Source organism: Mobula birostris, chromosome 2, assembly GCF_030028105.1.
Source record: "Mobula birostris isolate sMobBir1 chromosome 2, sMobBir1.hap1, whole genome shotgun sequence".
In the NCBI taxonomy this organism is placed as follows: domain Eukaryota; kingdom Metazoa; phylum Chordata; class Chondrichthyes; order Myliobatiformes; family Myliobatidae; genus Mobula; species Mobula birostris.
Window position 1 is genome coordinate 129160042 of NC_092371.1, and position 19047 is coordinate 129179088.

Below are 19047 nucleotides of genomic sequence, written 5' to 3' on the forward strand. Positions count from 1 at the left end.
TGTGTGTATATATCTGTTTTGAAGTTTGTTGATTTTCTTTACAAGTACTGTTTATTTATATTGTACATTAAGTCTTGCTGGATTTGAATACTTGCTGGCTAACTCTTTGAACATGGATTTAACAATGACCAATTTGAGTGTAGAACAGTGCTTTGCCGTCACAAATTTTGTGTCAGGGTACAAAATGTTCTCTAGGTTTATAATTTAAGTTTCTAACAATTTAGATTGTCGGCGTAATTCTATAAAATACACAGTGTGTGCCTGTCAGTGTCCTAACCAACCCTACAGCAAGATGTACTGAATTATCAACAAAAGAGCAGGCCATTCATCCAAGTACTCTTTATGTGATCTTGCTAAGCACAGAATGAGTGCTTCTGAAAAGATAGTACACTTCATAACATTCAAATGTAGAGCACAGGGAAGTTGTATATAAAGTAATGCAGAGAAGACTTGATGTACTAAGCTTCTAGATATGTCAGAATGCAAATAGTGTGCAAGATCCAGAATAAAACTCCCCACTATCGGTCTTGTAGGAAGTTCACTTTAGGTTTCTGGTTCGCTGATCTCTTTCAGATCTCTTATCATCAGGTTGTCATTATTTGCCCCATTGAGTAAGATTGATTCTGAAATGAATTAACACAGTTGGCACTGAAAGAGAGCTGGAGGAGGAGGATGATGCAGAAGTGGTGTGTTAATGGTCTTTCTGTAACTTGTTGCATTCATAGGTTGCTTTGTGTGTCACTAGTTAGTGTGTAATTTTGCTTACCCAGCTGTTGACAAAGTATACTGCAGGATATAGACCCATAGGATTTGTGGGCAGAGAAATGATAGTTGGAATTTAATCCAGATAGTGTGAGGTGTTGCACACTAGAAAGTCATATTTAAGAGAAAAGTATTCAGTAAATCAAAGAATCCTTGGGAGTGTTGATGTTAACGACATCTTGGAGTTCAAGTTCATAGCTCCTTGAAAGTGGCAACACAAGTAGAAAAAGTGGTGTATGACATCGTTGCCTTCATTGGTTAGACTGTTGAGAATAAAGGTTGGGAAATCTTAGTGCAGACTTTGATTAAGTCACATTTGGAGTATTAAAGAAAATAGAAAAGTATAGCATAGGAGCAGGCCCTTGTCCTTGTGCTGAATTAAATAATTAAATTAAAAGTTGCTGTATGTGATTCATAGCCCTCCATTCCCTGCATATTCTTTTGTTTACCAAACACCCTCTTAAACACATTATTATGTCTACTTCCACCAGTACCACTGTCAGCTCGTTTCTGTTTCTGTGTACTTCCCCTGCGCATCTCCTTTAATCTCACCTTTTCTCACCTTAAATGTAGTATTTGATATTTCTGTCCTGGGGAAAATATTCTGGATGTCTGTACCTTTCATAATTTTGTATCCTTCAATCATTTTCCGTAACCTTCTCACTCCAAGGCAAATAATCCTCGTCTTTCCAGTCTCCTTGTATTTGAATTGCTCCATCTCAGGTAACATCCTGATGAATCTCCTTTGTGCCCTCAGCACTATCACATCCTTCCTGTATCTTGCTCACCCAAATTACACACGGTTCTTCTGCTGAGATCTGACCAAGATTTTCAGAGCATATCCTCCCTACTTCTGCATTCAGACCCCGACTAATGAAGGCCAGTATCCTGCGTGCCTTCCTCACTATATTGTCTACCTGAGTTGCAAACTTCAGTTATCTATAGCCTTGTATTCTGGTTCTCTGTTCTTCAGTGCTCCCTGTGGAGAATCTCCTCTTTACTGATTAAATTTTTTTTCTTTCACCTTAAACAAGTGCATTCATTTTATTGTAAGAGTGTTGCTTCTGCACAGAAATTAAAGCTATCCATTCAGCTCTGTTGAAACTTCGCTCTTCATTTTGCCCATTAAACAGAACCTCACTGTTTCCAAAATACTGAATTGACCTCTTTCAATCCTTTACTCTTTCTCTCCCCTCTCCCCCTCTCCATGCTAGGTGCTACTGCAATTGGGATTTTGTCCTTCTGTATTAATTCCTTTCACCTTAATCACATCCTGTTACAAAAAATATAATCCCACATCTTTCTCTATAAACTATCATCCTATCTCCAGCATCCTTCTCTTCAATTTGCCTTCCAAATCCATGCCCACCTTTCCAACTTTCTTACATTTCTATTTGTGTTGAGTCACTAATTCAGCAAGAGGGATTTAAATAATGTTATAAAAAGATACCTTTTGCTGCAGTGGCAATATTTGTCATGATCTAACCAACCCATTACCCTCAATTTTGTATACTTCCTGTCTTTTCTCTGTCCACCTTACCAACTCATCAGTGTCATCTGTAGCCAAAGATGAGCCATTTCACTATCAACAAAAGTAACATTTTGCATACTTTCTAAGCATATCAGCTATGTTCACTACATCTTCATCTAACCCATCCAAAGCCTCCTACGTTCACCATCTCTCCTCTCCCATTCATTGCAGCCACTAAGTTTTTCATGGACATCTCCCCAACCCTTGGCTTGATACAATCATAACTAACACAACAAAGTTATATGGGATTTGAGTCCCTCATAGAAATGTACATGTTGACTAGGCTAACCAAGTAAAAGAGTGAGGATATAGGGGTGAATGTACTTGAGGTATTTCCTCTTTTCCACCCCCGCCCCACTACCACCGGGAATAAAACCATATAAATGCTAAACCTGTTAATTATTTGAATGTGATAGCACCAATGAAGGTCACATTATTTCAAGCTGTCATCGCTGTGGAATGGTAGGCAATTTATGAATAACAAGCTTGAGAAATAGTAATAAGATTAATCTTTTCAAATTGTATTAGTTCAGGGTCATCTTGGTTCAAGGATATGTACACTACTTGTTTCTCTACTTTTTGTGTTGAGCCGATCAATGGCACTTTCTGGAAAAACTGAAAATGCTGAAATACGTATCTAGTCAGGCTGCACCTGCCAGGAGACAACTAGCGTTAATGTTTCAAGTCAAGGAGCTTTTAATAGATCATCAACCTAAAACAATACCTCTGTTTTCTGTTTTTGTTTTAGATTAGTAGTATCTGCAAAATTCTTCTTAAATATTGTCAATGCCATCTTTTGGCTTAGAGAGTATCTTGTTCAAAAAAAAACACACTCTGCTCTCTTCATTTTTTTCAGCCCTGGTTATAGGTTTCTACAAGAATCACTTGGAGCCTTGACATTTAGAGTTTTGAGGGTCTACAAGTTCCGTTTGTGGTTCGAAGTGTAATCCCTGTTCCATCTCTTACAGGTCAGGGGAAAATCGAACAACAATGCACAAATGCTACACTTTCCTTACCTTTATGGTCTTAATTCTGCCGTCACTGGGTCTCAGCAGGTGAGTTGGTTAACCTTAAGGACATAGATAATTCAATCTACAAGCATGTGTCCTATGCCACTGAAGATCAGTGCTAATTAGTGCAGTGTATTGATTTGTAAAGTAAAAAGCATTAGTGACACCCAGCATAGGACTTTCAGATTGTACATTGCAGAAGATATCAGGCTGTGCATAATACACCAACTGTTCAAATACTTTCTTTCCCGGTCCCCCCTCATGTTTGTATAGTTTGATAGTGTTCTTATGAGAATAGGTTAAGTGAACTTGGCCTTTTCTCCTTGGAGTGACAGAGGATGACCTGATAGAGGTGTATAAGGTCATGAGAAGCATTGATCGTGTGGATAGTCATAGGCTTTTTCCGAGGACTGAAATGGCTAATGTGAGGGGGCATAGTTTTAAGGTGCTAGGGGGTTGAAAGTAGGTACAAGGGGATTGTCAGAGGTAAGTTCTTCCACACAGAGAGTAGTGGGTACGTGGAATGCACTGCCAGCGAAGGTGGTAGAGGCAAATACAATAGGGTCTTTAAGAGCCTCTTAAGATTGGTACATGGAACTTAGAAAAATAGAGGGTTGTGTGGTAGGGTAATTCTAGGCAGTTTCTAGAGTACGTTACATGGTCAGCACAAAATTCTGGGCCAAAGGGCCTGCAATATGCTGTAAGTTTCTGTGTTTCTATGTTTACTACAGTATCCAATGGATCAGAAACCTCTGCTGTCCACGTACTTTGTAATTCTCTGTAACCTTGAGTGTTTCCCCAACCCATTGGACCCAATGGTAAAGTAATAGATTGCTGCCATGAATTGGTTTGTGAAGATGGTATTCACTATATTTCCAAGTTGTGGATTTGTTGTGGCATTGATCTTCCCTGGAATGCCTGTGATTTTTTTTAAGCTGCAAAAAGCTCCACAGTTGTTAGTTTTGGAGATTTTTTTTGACAGCCCACCTGGAGTATTGAGGTTAGAATCTAAATCCAAATGTGAAGCTTGCCATGACGAAATCCTGATGAAGCTTCTGTTGTGCATTTCAGAAGTTATGTAATAGACTGAGACCGAGAATTGATTGCTTCCCAAAACATAGGCACCATGATCCAGCAAGGGCTCCTAAAGGAGCCCTTTTTGAAACCAGTTGTCTGAAGGTGGTGTGGAAGAAAATGGATAAAGAAGCACATTAAGGGTGAAGTTGCTATAGTGGCGTAGTTACTCAACAGTTCAAATGGATTTGCAGCAAACCAGAATGTAAACTACACAAATCTCTAAGACTCTGCTTATTTCAATTCTAGTCTGGATCTGTTTTTCCGTTGGCTGTTTGACAAAAAGTTCCTGGAAGAAGCCACTGTACGATTTGAGTGAGTATCTGACTACAAAGCTCCTTTACTGATGAATACTTGTGGAATTTTTCCAGATATGACTTTTTCCAAACTTCCTTGAATGTCCTGTGGTTGGTCTGGCAGTGGGGAGTTATTGGGAGTTTATTCTCAGAGGTGTGGTCTGTTGATAGATAGAAGAGGGGGTGGGGTTGTTTTGTTGGCTGGGTTCCAATGGTGATTGGGGTGGGTGTTAACAGGTAATCTGGTCTTCTAGAATTTATCTGATGGGTTCAACCATTCATGCATTTTACCTGCCAGGTTTTCTGAGATCTTTTTAAAACCTGGCTGTTGCAGATGTGAAAGCAGAGGTAAGGAGAGCCACTAAAATAGTTTAAATGATCAAGAGCAAGCAAATTGGATACTTGCCCCCTATCCTTTGGCCATTGGAAAAGTTGGAAGTTGACAGGCTTGAAGTGAGTGCTTCAGGTTAGGCACTGATACGTATCCAGAATGCTTTCCTCTCAGCAGTCTCTTCTGCCTCCTCCCACCACTCCTCCATTTGATGTGGAAAGAAGTAAGGAAGATGACATTTAAGTTCTTGGTAAATTAGTACTGCATTCAATTACTTAAATAGATCTCTTCACACTGAAGGTTTACTGTTCCTGTCTCCATGGATGCTGCCTGACCAGCTGAGTATTTCCAGTATTGCTTTTGTTGGGGTATTGAATGCACCTGTTTGTGACCTTTGCACACAGTAAATCAGGAGAAAAATTAACACTAACTGTATCTGGAATTAAGAGGTCAACTGTGCTCTTAATGATGTAACAGTTTCATTGCCAACATGATTCTGTCAGCTGGAGGTAGTATAGAGGAGGCAAAGTGAAATGCAAGGGAGGGTGAAACCAAGTCAAATTCTGTAGTTTAACTTGTATGAGCAGGAACTTTTGAGGATATGAACTGACAGTCCCTCAGAATCCAACTCAATTTTAATCGATGTACTTTTAAAAGAGGAAGAGATGTTTTTATTTAGTTGGATGTTTTAAGTAAATTCCCAGGTGTGAACAAAGAAAACAATGCATTTCCATCACCACTTTCATGACAGCTGTGCATCCTGAAACATTTCATACCTGAGAAAGTGCTTTGATCTTGAGCACTGGATTTGGACCTGTTTCATGCTATTCATGTACCCTTTCCTTTTCTATACTGAATTTCTCATTTCTTCAGCTTTTCTTGCCCTGTCCTCTCTAACAATTCTCAGGTTAAAGAGTTGTAGGTCTTATCACACCAAATAACCATTCTTTATAGAAGTTTCATTGTTACACTTTTATCTGGCAAACCCACACACTAACAGCCAGCTGAGGACAATCCAATAGAAATCAGGAGTCAGGTTCTTTAACACCAAATCCTTAGAGTCAAGGTTGTAAATCTGCTACTAAACCACTTCCCCCAATGGAATTATATGTGCCCGATCAAACATTCTTGGTGTGAGCAGTGGTATAACAACAGTGAGTTAAAAAGGTCATGTTATTTTTATTGCCAAATGCTACCTCTGTCAGTAACATTGAGGTGGGTGGGCAGGTACAGATGGTAACAAAGAATGCATTGTGCAGCATATACAATTAGTCAGTAAAGACTTGGTTTGTTTGAAGTGTGAAGGAAATCAACTACTACACTACTCTGTAACATCAGGGGAATTTCTTGCGAAAATGTACTGAGTTGAAGGATAGTTGCATGTAAAGTACTTGCACATCTAAAGTCACTTGCAACAAGTCACGGTTGTGTAGTGGTCAGCACACACTTTACAATACTATCGACCCAGGTTCAATTCCCACTGCTGCCTGTAAAGAGTTGGTATGTTCTCCCTGTGACCTCTGGGTGCTCTGGTTTCTTCCCACAGTCCACAGATGTACCGGATGATAGACTAATTGGTAATTTTAAATTGTCCTGTGATTAGGCTAGGATTATCGGGGATTGCTGGGCGGTGCGGCCCAAAGGGCCAGAAGGGCCTACTCCATGCTGTATCTCAATCAATAAATAATGAATAAATTTGGACATCAAACTGGATTGACAAGGAAATTACCCTATCATCTCCTCTTTGGCTGGTTATAACATTGTTACCATATATAGCCAGCAATTAAGTTCTGGAATATTTGAATGTTCTCCATATTTTAATATGCAGTAATTATTGGGACGAATTAGCATAATTGGTTTGGTGCATCTGTGTCTACAAACAGCTCAGAGTGAAACCTACAATTACAGTGTTTCACTAAATGAGTAATGGAATGAGAGAAACAGATGAATGATTTAGCAAGAATGTTGCTTTATACTTTTGCAGAGTGATCCAGCCAGTGGATCTGCTTCCTCATTGCATGGGTGGAGTTTGCATGTTCACTGTGTGACTGGGTTTCTTCTGGGCACATTAGTTTCCTCCCACATCCCAAAGATGTGCGAGTTTCTAGGTTAATTGTCCAATATAAATTTCCCTCTAATGGATAGGTAGGTGGCAGAATCTGGAGGAGTTGACAGGAAAATTGGGGGTGGAGGTGATATCTGTGAGCTGGCACAGATTCAATGGGATGAAGTACCATCCTATGTCACTGGAAACAATGGTAAATGTTTGTTTTCATCAGAGTTAGTCTACTATAAATGAATGCAATAAAAAGCAGAAGTAACTGTTGACGGGAATGCTTGTCTAGATGTGTGCTGTGCTATGCTCTGCATGCAACATTGACCCTCAATGTAAGTGAAAATTTATTCTAGGGAAATTATCTCTCCGGTTTATTTAATGCCAGATCACAAGAGCCAGATTAAGCCACCAGCCTCTTCGGAAATCTGCCCATCATTCAATACGATCTTGGTGATTTGTACCAGCCTTTTTTGTGTCAATTCCCTATAACCATCATTACCTCAATAATCCGCATTCATCAACCCACCTTTGCATATGTACCTTGGAATGAGTTTGCATATTATATAAAGTGGTGACCTTTAATGAGCTACTAGTTCTTACTGTGTTCATTTGTTTTCTGTTTTAGGTGTGTCTTTCTCCCTGATAACGGTGCTTTTTTTGTGAACTATGTGATTGCTTCAGCCTTCATTGGAAACGCCATGGACCTGCTACGCATCCCAGGCCTGCTGATGTACATGATCCGCCTCTCTTTGGCCAAATCGGCAGCAGAGAGGAAAAATGTCAAACGTGTAGGTCTCATTGACTTATCTTTTTCTCCTGGTTACCAATCCTATGCTGCTACCCACAATGGAAGTGGCCTCTCCCATGAAGGCAGCCCTTATTATTCGTCTGTAGATCAGCAAGTCTATCCCCACTAATTGGAATTCCTCTTGTATATGTACAGATAATCTCAAAAGTCAGATACTAGGTGGGCAACCTCACTTATGAGCTGCATTATTTTAGATTGTAAACCGTCGTTTTTGCACTTTGGATTTTCTCTAATTTCTGTACTTTTAGGGATTTACAGGCAAGATGCTGTTCTGTTTGTACTTGGTTTGGAAAGGTTCCAATATAGTACTGAGCCACAGTAGGCCATGGGGAATATTTGCTGTCTTATTTCATATATTTTTGTTTTGGGTTCATTTTCCCCCATCCATACCTCAATGATATTTTACCCCAAAATTAGGCACATTGTAAATCCTCAGTCTTCCAAGCGTACATTACAATTCAATGAAATCCTAGCTGATCCGATTGCAACTTCACTTCTGTATTGCTGCCTGCCCATGGTAACCTTTCAGTTTCTTGTTTACAAAAAATCTATCTACTGCTGTCTTGACATTATTCAGTGACTCTGCTTCCACTGTCCTTTGAGGAAGAACATTCTCAATCCCCAGTGAATTTTTTTCTCATTGGTCTTAAATAGGGCATAGTCCCTTTTTTTTTTGAATAAGTGACCATAGCTCTAGATTCTCCCACAAGTAGGCATCCTCTCTATCAAACCCACTTATGAATGTGTATGTTTCAGATGACTCATTATTCCAAGCTCCATTGGATGTGCGATGATCCTAACCTGGCCAGCCCTTTCTCAAATGACAACCTGTCCATTCCACGTATTGTCAAATAATCCTCCTCTGATCCACATGTTACCATCCTCCTTGAATAAGGAGAACAATACCCTTACAATAAATATTTGTGTCTGTGTACTAGCTATTGTGAACATGCCTGCATCTCAGCTCTGCAACTTCACTCCATTCTTACTTTTCCTGCCAAAATCAGAAGTTTTTCACATTATATTCTGTTTGCCAGATGTTTATGCACTTGGCCTACCTACATATGCTGGTGCTGAGGTTCAGGAAATGGATGGGAGCAGGCAAGGGCACCATATATTATGATAGAGGGGATGTCACAGTTCAGAAAGGGGAAAGCCCTCTCAGATTTAGTGACTAAAACATTTCTGCCTTCATCTCCAACCCTCCGGTTTGGAACCTAGCAGTGCTTTGATGTAGCTATTATGGCATAATGATAGAATTATCTGATAACTCGTATTAAAATTTGAATTTGAAGAGTGACTATTTCAAAAGAACTGGAGAAAGGAACTTCTCTTTAATCAAGTGCTGATATTCCAGACATAATTCATGAAGTGTTTACTATTTAACTAGCTGTTGTGAGCCATCTTCCTTGTATTGGGAGCTGCTGCCAGTGCAGACTGTATATGAATACACATTTTCATATGCAACTGCAATTCTACTGATTTCAAAGGCACAGCATGATATGGTAGTGTTTGCACTTTATGTTGTAGAATTTTTAAACTGGTACAAGAGTCTATTTTGGCCATCATGTCTGTACCAATACTTCCTTCTCCATCTTTTTCCAAATCCTTGCATTTTTTCAACTATTTATCTATTTACTTCTGTCCCCTCTGGTTATCTTGGCTTCAGCCTTTGGAGATAGTTTTTTTTCACTCTCTGTAATGCCTTCATGATTTAAGACATTCCTCTCAAATATACTCAACTACTTCCTGTCTGATCCTTGGACCTTAAAGTATTTGACATGGGTTTGTGTCTGATATTTCCATATATTTGAGCTTCTCTTTCCCTTAACATGGAGTAAATGCAAGGTTTAGGCTTAAACACAGTTCAGATGTATTAAATCTTTTCATGTTTTCATGCATCTGAGACCTGGAAGTATCCCAAAGTGCATCAAGCAGTTTTAAACCTTATATTCACAAGTTATTTGGTAGCAATAATGATTTCAGGTCTTCATTTAAAACCTATTTGATAAGCCAAGCTATTGCTGAGAGTTGCATACTAGATGTTCACCATTTCAATCACCTGGATTAGGCTAAATAGACCAGTCTTGGTTATATCAATTGCCCCAGCGGGACCCTTGGGAGATGATCACGCCAACACTTGTAACAGTCTTGGTAAGCAGAGTAAAGTTTAGCTTGGGTTAGTTTTGATCTCTGTTCTATTGGATGGTTAACCAATGTCTGTCTCCATTGAGAACCCAACTAAATGCAATTGATATCTGAGATGGGGATGAGTTATCTGCAAGATGAGAAGCACTTGTACCTTGTAGAACAGAACAATGGTCTCAACCATTGGTTCTTCAACTACAGATTATACACATCCTTTAGTTCAGTGTGGCCTCAGAGCTAGCTTCCCTCAACCACAGGAAGCCCAAAACATCATTCCACCACATGCATCGAGCTGAGGTGCAAGTCTGAAGGCTAGGCTAACCTGCTGATGTCCAAGAGTTCAGGAAGCAGGCCTCTACTCTACTGCCTGAAGGAATAAAAAAGAAAAAGTTCTTCAACATGTCTTCTCACCTCAGGTTTAAGCCAGCATTTCTCTTTCTCCCTCTTTCCTTCCAGCAGTCCAAACTTCTTCACTTCTTTTCCCACCATTTTCTCAATGACAAAGCATTTTCCTTCTAACTTGTACACTTGTTTGCACCTAATGTCCAACAGAAGATAGTGTTATCATGCAGCAGAAGTATTTGTATAGTCATTGAAACTTTGAAAAATGGCCATTAAACATGGAGTAAGACTGGGAAACAGTGTCATATTCAGGATTAAGATGGAACTTGAAGGAAGACCAGGCACAAGTTTAAACACATTTGATCTTGAGAAACCAATAATGATCAATATTAATAAATATACATATCATCCAGCTATTTTCTAAATTTGAGAGATTTGCAGTTGTGATATTTTTGTTTAGTTAAGTTTTTTCCCTCTCAGATTATTGTGTATATGATGAAAATTGATCACAAGTGGATAGAAGAATAGATTCACCACTGCATGATACTTGTTTATAGTGCAACTTCGCACCAGCAGAGCGCCCAGCCATCCAAACAGTAGTCCGCAATACCGCAGCCTGTTCGTTACTCGAAATCCCTAGGAAGTGAGAAAGGAAACGAAAAGCAGCCAACAGGAGAAAGTTTAAATGAAAAATGAAACGGGAGGAAAGCAAGAACAGATAAGTAGAAGTGGAGTAAGATGTACAGTAAAGGGAAAAATAGATGATTAAAAGCTCAATAAATAAAAGGCAAAGACGGCTAAAGCATTAGATGCAAACTGTGTTAGTTATGTTACACAATTGTTTACAAGCTCACTTTAAATAACCTGTGCATAAATGGAATTAGTATGCAAATCTCTTCTCAAGACTGGTGTACCCACAGCAATTGAGAGTGAGAAGGAGCAGCACATCTGAGTTTTTGAAGTATTGTATGATGGAGTCTTGTTTCAAATATGAAGCTGGGTATAAGTGCCAAGAGTGAAATACGTCCCATCTTTGGATCCAGTATCAGCATTCAATATACAGGACTTGGTTGTCACATGTGCCAAATACAAGGTAAAATTCTGATTTCGCCACTGCCAACAGTACAAAAAGCTTTAAGTCCATTTTTTTCTGATGGGATTACCTGAAATAAATAAATAAATACACATACATACATACATACATACATACATACATATATATATATATATATACACACACATACACACACACACACACACACACACACACACACACACACACACACACATACACCATGGAAATCTGATCTTCTGAGCTATGCCTTTGAATTCCTCTTAGTGTGCCTCGTGATTTCTCGGAATTCAGGATCCCCAGTCTGATGGAACTTTTCCCAAACCTCCAGCTTTCTCCTTCCCCCCTCTCCCCCCAATCCCCAACAGCTCAAGGAAGAACTAACAAAAGTGCATCTGCAGATGCTGGAAATACAAGCAACACGCACAAAATGTTGGAGGAACTCAGCAGGTCAAGCAGCATCTATGGTAAAGAGTTGAGTCAATGCTTCAAGTCGAGACCCTTCATCAAGACAAAAGGTCTTATGAAGGGTCTCAGCCTGAAGCTTCGACTATACTCTTTTCCATAGGTGCCCGCTGAGTTGCTCCAGAGTTTTCTGTGGGTTGCAAGGGAAGTGTAAGGTGGTTCATTTTGGTAGATTAAATATGATGGCAGAATATAGTATTAACGGTAAGACTCTCAGCAGTGCGGAGGATCAGAGGGATTTTGGGGTCGAAGTCCATAGGACACTCAAAGCTGCTGCGCAGGTTGACTCTATGGTTAAGAAGGCATACGGTGCATTGCCCTTCATCAACCGTGGGATGGAGTTTAGGAGCCGAGAGGTAAAATTGCAGCTATATAGGACCCTAGTCAGACGCCATTTGGAGTACTGTGCTCAGTTCTGGTCACCTCACAGGAAAGATGTGGAAACTATAGAAAGGGTGCAGAGGAGATTTACAGAGATGTTGCCTGGATTGGGGAGCATGCCTTATGAGAATAGGGTAAGTGAACTCGGCCTTTTCTCCTTGGAGCAGTAGAGGTTGAGAGGTGACCTGATAGAGGTGTACAAGATGATGAGAGGCATTGATCGTGTGGATAGTTAGAGGCTTTCCCAGGGCTGAAATGGCTAACACGAAAGGCACAGTTTTAAGGTGCTTGGAAGTAGGTACAGCAGAGATGTCAGGGGTAAGTTTTTTACGCAGAGAGTGGTGAGTGCGTGGAATAGGCTGCTGGCAACCGGTGATGGAGGCCGATACGATAGGGTCTTTTAAATGGAGGGTTGTGGGTAACCCTAGGTAATTTCTGAAGTAAGTACATGTTCAGCACAGCATTGTGGGCTGAAGGGCCTGTATTAGGTTTTCTGTGTTTCTATGAAAGAACTACTTTGGCTTCTGCAGCTACATAAGAGAAGCACTGGCCCCGGGATAACCAAACAATGAATAAATAGTTTTTGAATCCATTTTACTGAAATCAATTGAAAAGCACCAGTGAAGTGCAGTTTAATATTTTCTGTTTGCTTTTTTTTTTCCTTTTGTGGGATTCTGGTATCGGCAAGATGTTTCCACTTCAAAGAGACAGTTTTAGCGTCAAACAAAACGAATCACAAATTAGAACCATAGAACACTACAGCACAGAAAACAGGCCATTCGGCCCTTCTAGTCTGTGCTGAAACATTATTCCGCTAGTCCCATTGACCAATCCAGACCTCTCCCATCCATGTATCTATCCAACGTAATCTTAAAACTTAAGAGTGAGTCCGCATTTACCACGTCAGATGGCAGCTCGTTCCACACTCCCACCACTCTCTGAGTGAAGAAGTTCCCCCTAATGTTCCCCTTAAACCTTTCCCCTTTCACCTTAAAGCCATGTCCTCTCGTATTTATCTCTCCTAATCTAAGTGCAAGGTGCCTGTTCACATTTACTCTGTCTACTGTTTATATGCCTCATAATTTTGTAAACCTCTATCGAATCGCCCTCATTCTTCTACGCTGCAAGGAATAAAGTCCTAACCTGTTCAATCTTTCCTGTAACTCAACTCCTGAAGACCCAGCAACATCCTAGTAAATCTTCTCTGCACTCTTACAATCTTACTGATATCCTTCCTATAGTTAGGTGGCCAGAACTGTACACAATACTCCAAATTTGGCCTCACCAATGTCTTGTACAACCTCATCAGAACATCCCAACTCCTATACTCAATACTTTGATTTATGAATGCCAAGATGCCAAAAGCCGTCTTTACAACCCTGTTTACTTGTGACGCCACTTTCAGGGAATTATGTTTCTGAACTCCCAGATCTCTTTGTTCCTCCACACTCCTCAGTGCCCTACCATTTACTGTGTATGTCCTATCTTGATTTGTCCTTCCAAAATGCAACACCTCACACTTGTCTGCATTAAATTCCATCGCCATTTTCTGGCCCATTTTTCCAGTTGGTCCAGATCCCTCTGCAAGTTTTGAAAGCCTTCCTCGCTGTTCACAACACCTCCAATCTTAGTGTCATCAGCAAGCTTGCTGATCCAATTTATCACATTATCATCTAGATCATTGATATAGACAACAAATAACAATGGTCCCAGCACAGATCCCTGAGGCACACCACTAGTCACAGGCCTCCAGTCTGAAAAACAATCATCCAATACCACTCTCTGTCTTCTCCCACACAGCCAATTTCGAATCCAGTTTACAACCTCAAATTGTAGACTAGTTGTCATTCTCCTCTGTACAGCATATTTAGCCCTAGAAAAATGTCTGCTGCTCGAGTTATTGATGTTTTTGTAATCTGTATGTTGCTTGTGCCTTGTGTTAGAGAATTGATTAGTGCTGAAGAACCATCCATGTGGGTAAAGGACAGGTGGAAATAACTCAGAAAATATCAACCTAGTGGATTAGGCTGCAACTAGGCTGAGGTGTGAAAACACTATGGACTATTCTGCCAGTGTTTTACAAAATTGCGGAAGAGGAGATGGTTTAATCTTCAGCACATAGCTGATTAAATGCCTGAGATCTGACCAAGTGTATCCTCGGATATTGCAGGAGGTGAGGTAAGGTAAGAAGTTAGGGCTTTGTCAGAGGTTTCTGTATCTTCCCTAGCACTAGTAAGGTACTAGAAGACTGAAGTGTGGCTAATGTGTCTAAATCTAAGAGCTTCAGTAACAAGCTAGGAAATTGCAGACCAGTGATTCTGACACTAGTGGTGGGCAAGTTACTGGAGGAGACTCATAGAGATGGAATCTATCTGCATTTGGTAAGGCAAGGACTGACTAGGAATAGACATCATAATTTTGTCTGTGGGAATTCACCATGCACAAACTTTGATTTTTCTTTTTTGAAGAGGTGACCAAAAGAATTGATGAGTAGGACAGTTGACATGGTCTCCATGGACTTTAGTAAGACCTGACAAAATTGCACATGGTAGACTGGTCTAGAAGATGAGATGTCATGGATCCATGGTGAGCTATCAACTGCATCGCAAATTGGCTTGACATGGAAGTCATGGGCTAGAGGATGGTTGTTTTTCAGACTGATGGCCTGTGCCCAGTGGTGCATACAACACTACAGCAGAGAAACAGGCCTTTTGGTCCGCAGTGTTGTACCAAACCAATTAAATTAGTAATCAAGTTAGTAAACTATACTAATCTGTCTGCCTACACAATGTCCATATCCTTACATGTTCCTCACATTCATTTGTCTAACTAAATGCCTCTTAAAAGTCTCTGCCTCTACCACCTCCCCACGTAGCACACTCCAGGTACCCAACACTTTTTTTTTAAACTTGCCCCTCACATCTCCTTTGAAATTACCGCTCTCACCTCTCACCTTAAATGTATGCCCTCTGGTATTAGATATTTCAACCCCTGGAAAAAGATATTGTCTGTCTATTTTATCTATGCCTCTACCAGATCTCCCCTCAGCCTCCACCACTCTGAGAAAACCACCCAAGTTTGTGTCACCTCCTGTTACAGCACAGGGATCTATGCTGGGTTCCCTGTTACTTGTCATTTATATTAACCATTTGGATGATAATGTAGGTGGCCTGATTAAATTTGAGAGTGACACGAAAATTGGTTGTGTGAAGGAAAGCGCTAAGGTTATCTGAGGTTGCAACAAGATCTAGATCAGCTGAGAAAATGAGCTACAGAACTGCTGACAGAACTTAACTCTGACAAATGCAGGGTATGTTCAGTAAATGACTGTGCCTTGGGAAGTATAGTAGAGCAATGATCCAGGGCTGGGTATATTGATCCCTGAAAGTGGTGACACTTGTAGACAAAGTAGTGAAGAAGGCATATGGCACCCTTGTTTTCGTTGTACAGGATCTTGAGAAGAGTTGAGATATCATGTTACAGCTACACTAAATATTGGTAAGTGTTGGCGCGTGGCCAGGTGGTTAAGACGTCAGTCTAGTGATCTGAAGGTCACTAGTTCGAGCCTCAGCTGAGTCAGCATGTTGTGTCCTTGAGCAAGGCACTTAAGCACACATTGCTCTGCGATGACACCAGTGCCAAGCTGTATCGGCCCTAGTTCCCTTCCCTTGGACAACATCGGTGGCGTGAAGAGGGGGGACTTGCAGCATGGGCAACTGCCAGTCTTCCATACAACCTTGCCCAGGTCTGCGCCCTGGAAACCTTATAAGGCGCAAATCCATGGTCTCACGAGACTAACAGCTGCCTATAGAAATATTGGTAAAACCACACCTGGAATATTGTGTGCCATTCTGGTTGCCATACTATAGAAAATATAAGATGAACTAGAGATGGTGCATCCTAGAGATTCTCTAGGATACTCAGAAACTTGAGTTATTTGGAGAGACTGGGTAGTCTGGGACTGTTAACGCTGGAGGGAAGGGATTAAGGAGTGACCTTATGGAGGTTTATAAGAGCACAAGAGGCATAGATGAAGTGGATGGTCACTGTTTTTTTCCAGGGTAGAGGGCAAGGGTTTAAGGTGAGAAGAGAAAGTTCCAAAGAAGGCCTAAGAGGTGGGTTTTCACACAGAGATTAGTAAGTATATGGAGCAAGCTGCCAGAGGAATTGGTAGAGATTGGTACAATTATGATTAAAAGACCATTGGACAGGTACATGGATAGGAAAGATTTTGGTGGGAAATGGGACTAGCTGAGGAAAGCACCTTGGTCAGTGTGGTTGAGTTGGGCAGAAGATCCTGTTTCCAGTCTGTGTAACTATGACTGCTTTTTTTTAAACTCAGGCCAATATTTGTTCTGTTAGTGAACTGACTTGAACTCAATAATGTGAGCTAAGCTCAAGTTGCTTACAGAAGCCTCTCTTTAATGCCTTTGCTTCTTTAACTGCTTTCTATCCAGCTGGTCTGTAGAGTTTAAGATTAGCAGGCATTACTGCTGAGCTTTGAAGTTTGGTTTGATGTGTCTGTCTGCGGGATTCTTAAAGCCATAGAGGTATATAACTAAAACCAGGCTCTTCATCCCACCCTGTCCATGCAACCATCGAGCATCAATATATACGAATCCAATTGATCACCAGCTAGTTTACTACCTTTTGTTCCTTGTGATTCATGTGCTTAATTAGATAACTAATATTGTGAGTCTCCCTCCACCACTGTTTCAGCAGTATGTTCCAAAATCAAACCACCCTCTGCATGAAAAAATCCTTTCTTTTTATCCTACTTAAGCTTCTTATTCCGGGCTTTGAACCTGTACTCAACAGGAATTCTGCAGATGCTGAAAATTCAAGCAACACACATCAAAGTTGCTGGTGAACGCAGCGGGCCAGGCAGCATCTCTAGGAAGAAGTACAGTCGACGTTTCAGGCTGAGACCCTTCGTCAGGACGAAGGGTCTCGGCCTGAAATGTCGACTGTACCTCTTCCTAGAAATGCTGCCTAGTTTGAACCTGTACTGTCTGGTTAAAGGCACCTCGACTGTGGGGGAAAAGTTTACCCATTGCCTACCCCTTCTTTGCTGTTTGTGATACTGTACATTGTTTGTTCTTCTAGCATCAAGCATACGAGTTCCAGTTTGGAGCAGCTTATGGGTGGATGATGTGTGTCTTCACTGTTGTTATGACCTACAGCATCACGTGTCCCATTATCGTTCCGTTTGGTGAGTGCTTTATGGACAAGGTTGGATGATCCCAGAAGTGCAGCCCCTTCCGTAAATAATAATACTTTATTGATCATGAGTGGGAAGTTCTTTCATTACAGCAGCAAGATTTAAAAACATACTTAACAGTGTGCTTAACTAATAATAAATACAGAATAATAATAGTCTTTCTTCTCGATTCAGTGCCTGACATTCATCTATGCATTATACTGGATGCTGGGATTGTGCTAGAACTGCTCAGTGTTTTATTTCAGATGTGACTTTTGGTTTGGGCAACCTCAATGTCGAATCACCATCTGAGTTTGTGAGCTTCTTATGTGGTTTTCCAGTATTTGGGGACTTTGTCTGATCCGGACGATGGGTTTCCCTGATGCATCCTTTGAACACTGGATTGCCCCCAATGTCACACATATAGGGGGTGGGTTATCCGAGATGCAATTGCCTTTGCTTTTTAAAAAAGGGAGGAAAGGTCTGTGTTAGTCTGTGTACTGCACAGAGCAGGATAACAGAAAAGCTAATGTCTGCCTAAGGCCACAAGGAATTGTTAAGTTGTGAGTACACCCCAGTCCATTACACATACCAGCCTCCACTCTGTCTACACTTGTCACTATTTCAGAAAAGTAGGCAACATAATCAAGGACCTCTCCCGCCCTGGTCATTCCCTCTCCTCCCCCTCCTGACAGGCAGAAGATATAGAAGCCTAAGAGCATGAACCACCAGGCTCAAGCACAGCTTCTATCCCACTTATCAGACTCTAGAGCAGAATGAGCTCTTGATCTCCCAAAGTACCTTGTTGTGGCCCTTGTCCTTTATTTCTGTTCTCTACCTGCTGCATTCTATTCTACATCCTGTTTTCTTTTCACTGCCTCAAAAATAATAATGTCAGGCGCTGTCTGGATGACAACACAAAAGCTTTTCACTATATCTCAGAAATTCTGCCGATGCTGGAAATCCAAAATGCTGGAAGAACTCAGCAGGTCTGGGTAGCATCTATGTAAAGGACTAACCATCACCATATCAAAGGTTTCAAAGGTATATTTAATGTCAGAGAAATGTATACAATATACATCCTGAAATACTTTTTCTTCGCAACCATCCATGAAAATAGAGGAGTGCCCCAAAGAATGAATGACAGTTAAATGTTAGAACCCCAAAGCCCCCCCAGCTCCCCCCTCCCATGCATAAGCAGCAGCAAAGCAACAACCCCTCTCCCTCCCCCACCAGTAAAAAAAAGCGCATTGGCACCCCCCACCGAGCACTCAAGCATGCAGCAAAGCATCAGTAAAGACACAACTTGCAGTACCCCAAAGACTACCCGTTCGCCCGGTATTTGACATACCACAGGGGCATTCTCGTTCGTTCTCTACTTCCCCCCCCCTCCCCCAATAAAGGAAAAAGAGGTGTCTCCGTTTCACACTGAGAGGGGAAACATAACAAACAACTCGCTGATTTACAATGTTAGGTGAAACCTTTCATCACGACTTGAAAAGAAGTGGGGTGAGCCAGACTAAGAAGGTGGAGGTAGTGGAAGGAATACAAGATGGCCATTGACAGATGAA

At 41.0% G+C, this 19047-nt stretch overlaps 1 protein-coding gene across 4 annotated transcripts in view; it reads left to right on the forward strand.

The window, feature by feature from the left end:
* LOC140190969 (CSC1-like protein 2) overlaps positions 1–19047 on the forward strand; it is a 205201-nt gene that overhangs the window by 155949 nt on the left and 30205 nt on the right. For all 4 annotated transcript variants that reach the window (XM_072247993.1, XM_072247986.1, XM_072248012.1 and 1 more), the window contains exons 17-20: positions 3262–3348; positions 4627–4692; positions 7686–7848; positions 17383–17488. In XM_072247993.1, the coding sequence (XP_072104094.1) occupies positions 3262–3348; positions 4627–4692; positions 7686–7848; positions 17383–17488 (422 nt within the window). The remainder of the gene's footprint in view (positions 1–3261; positions 3349–4626; positions 4693–7685; positions 7849–17382; positions 17489–19047) is intronic.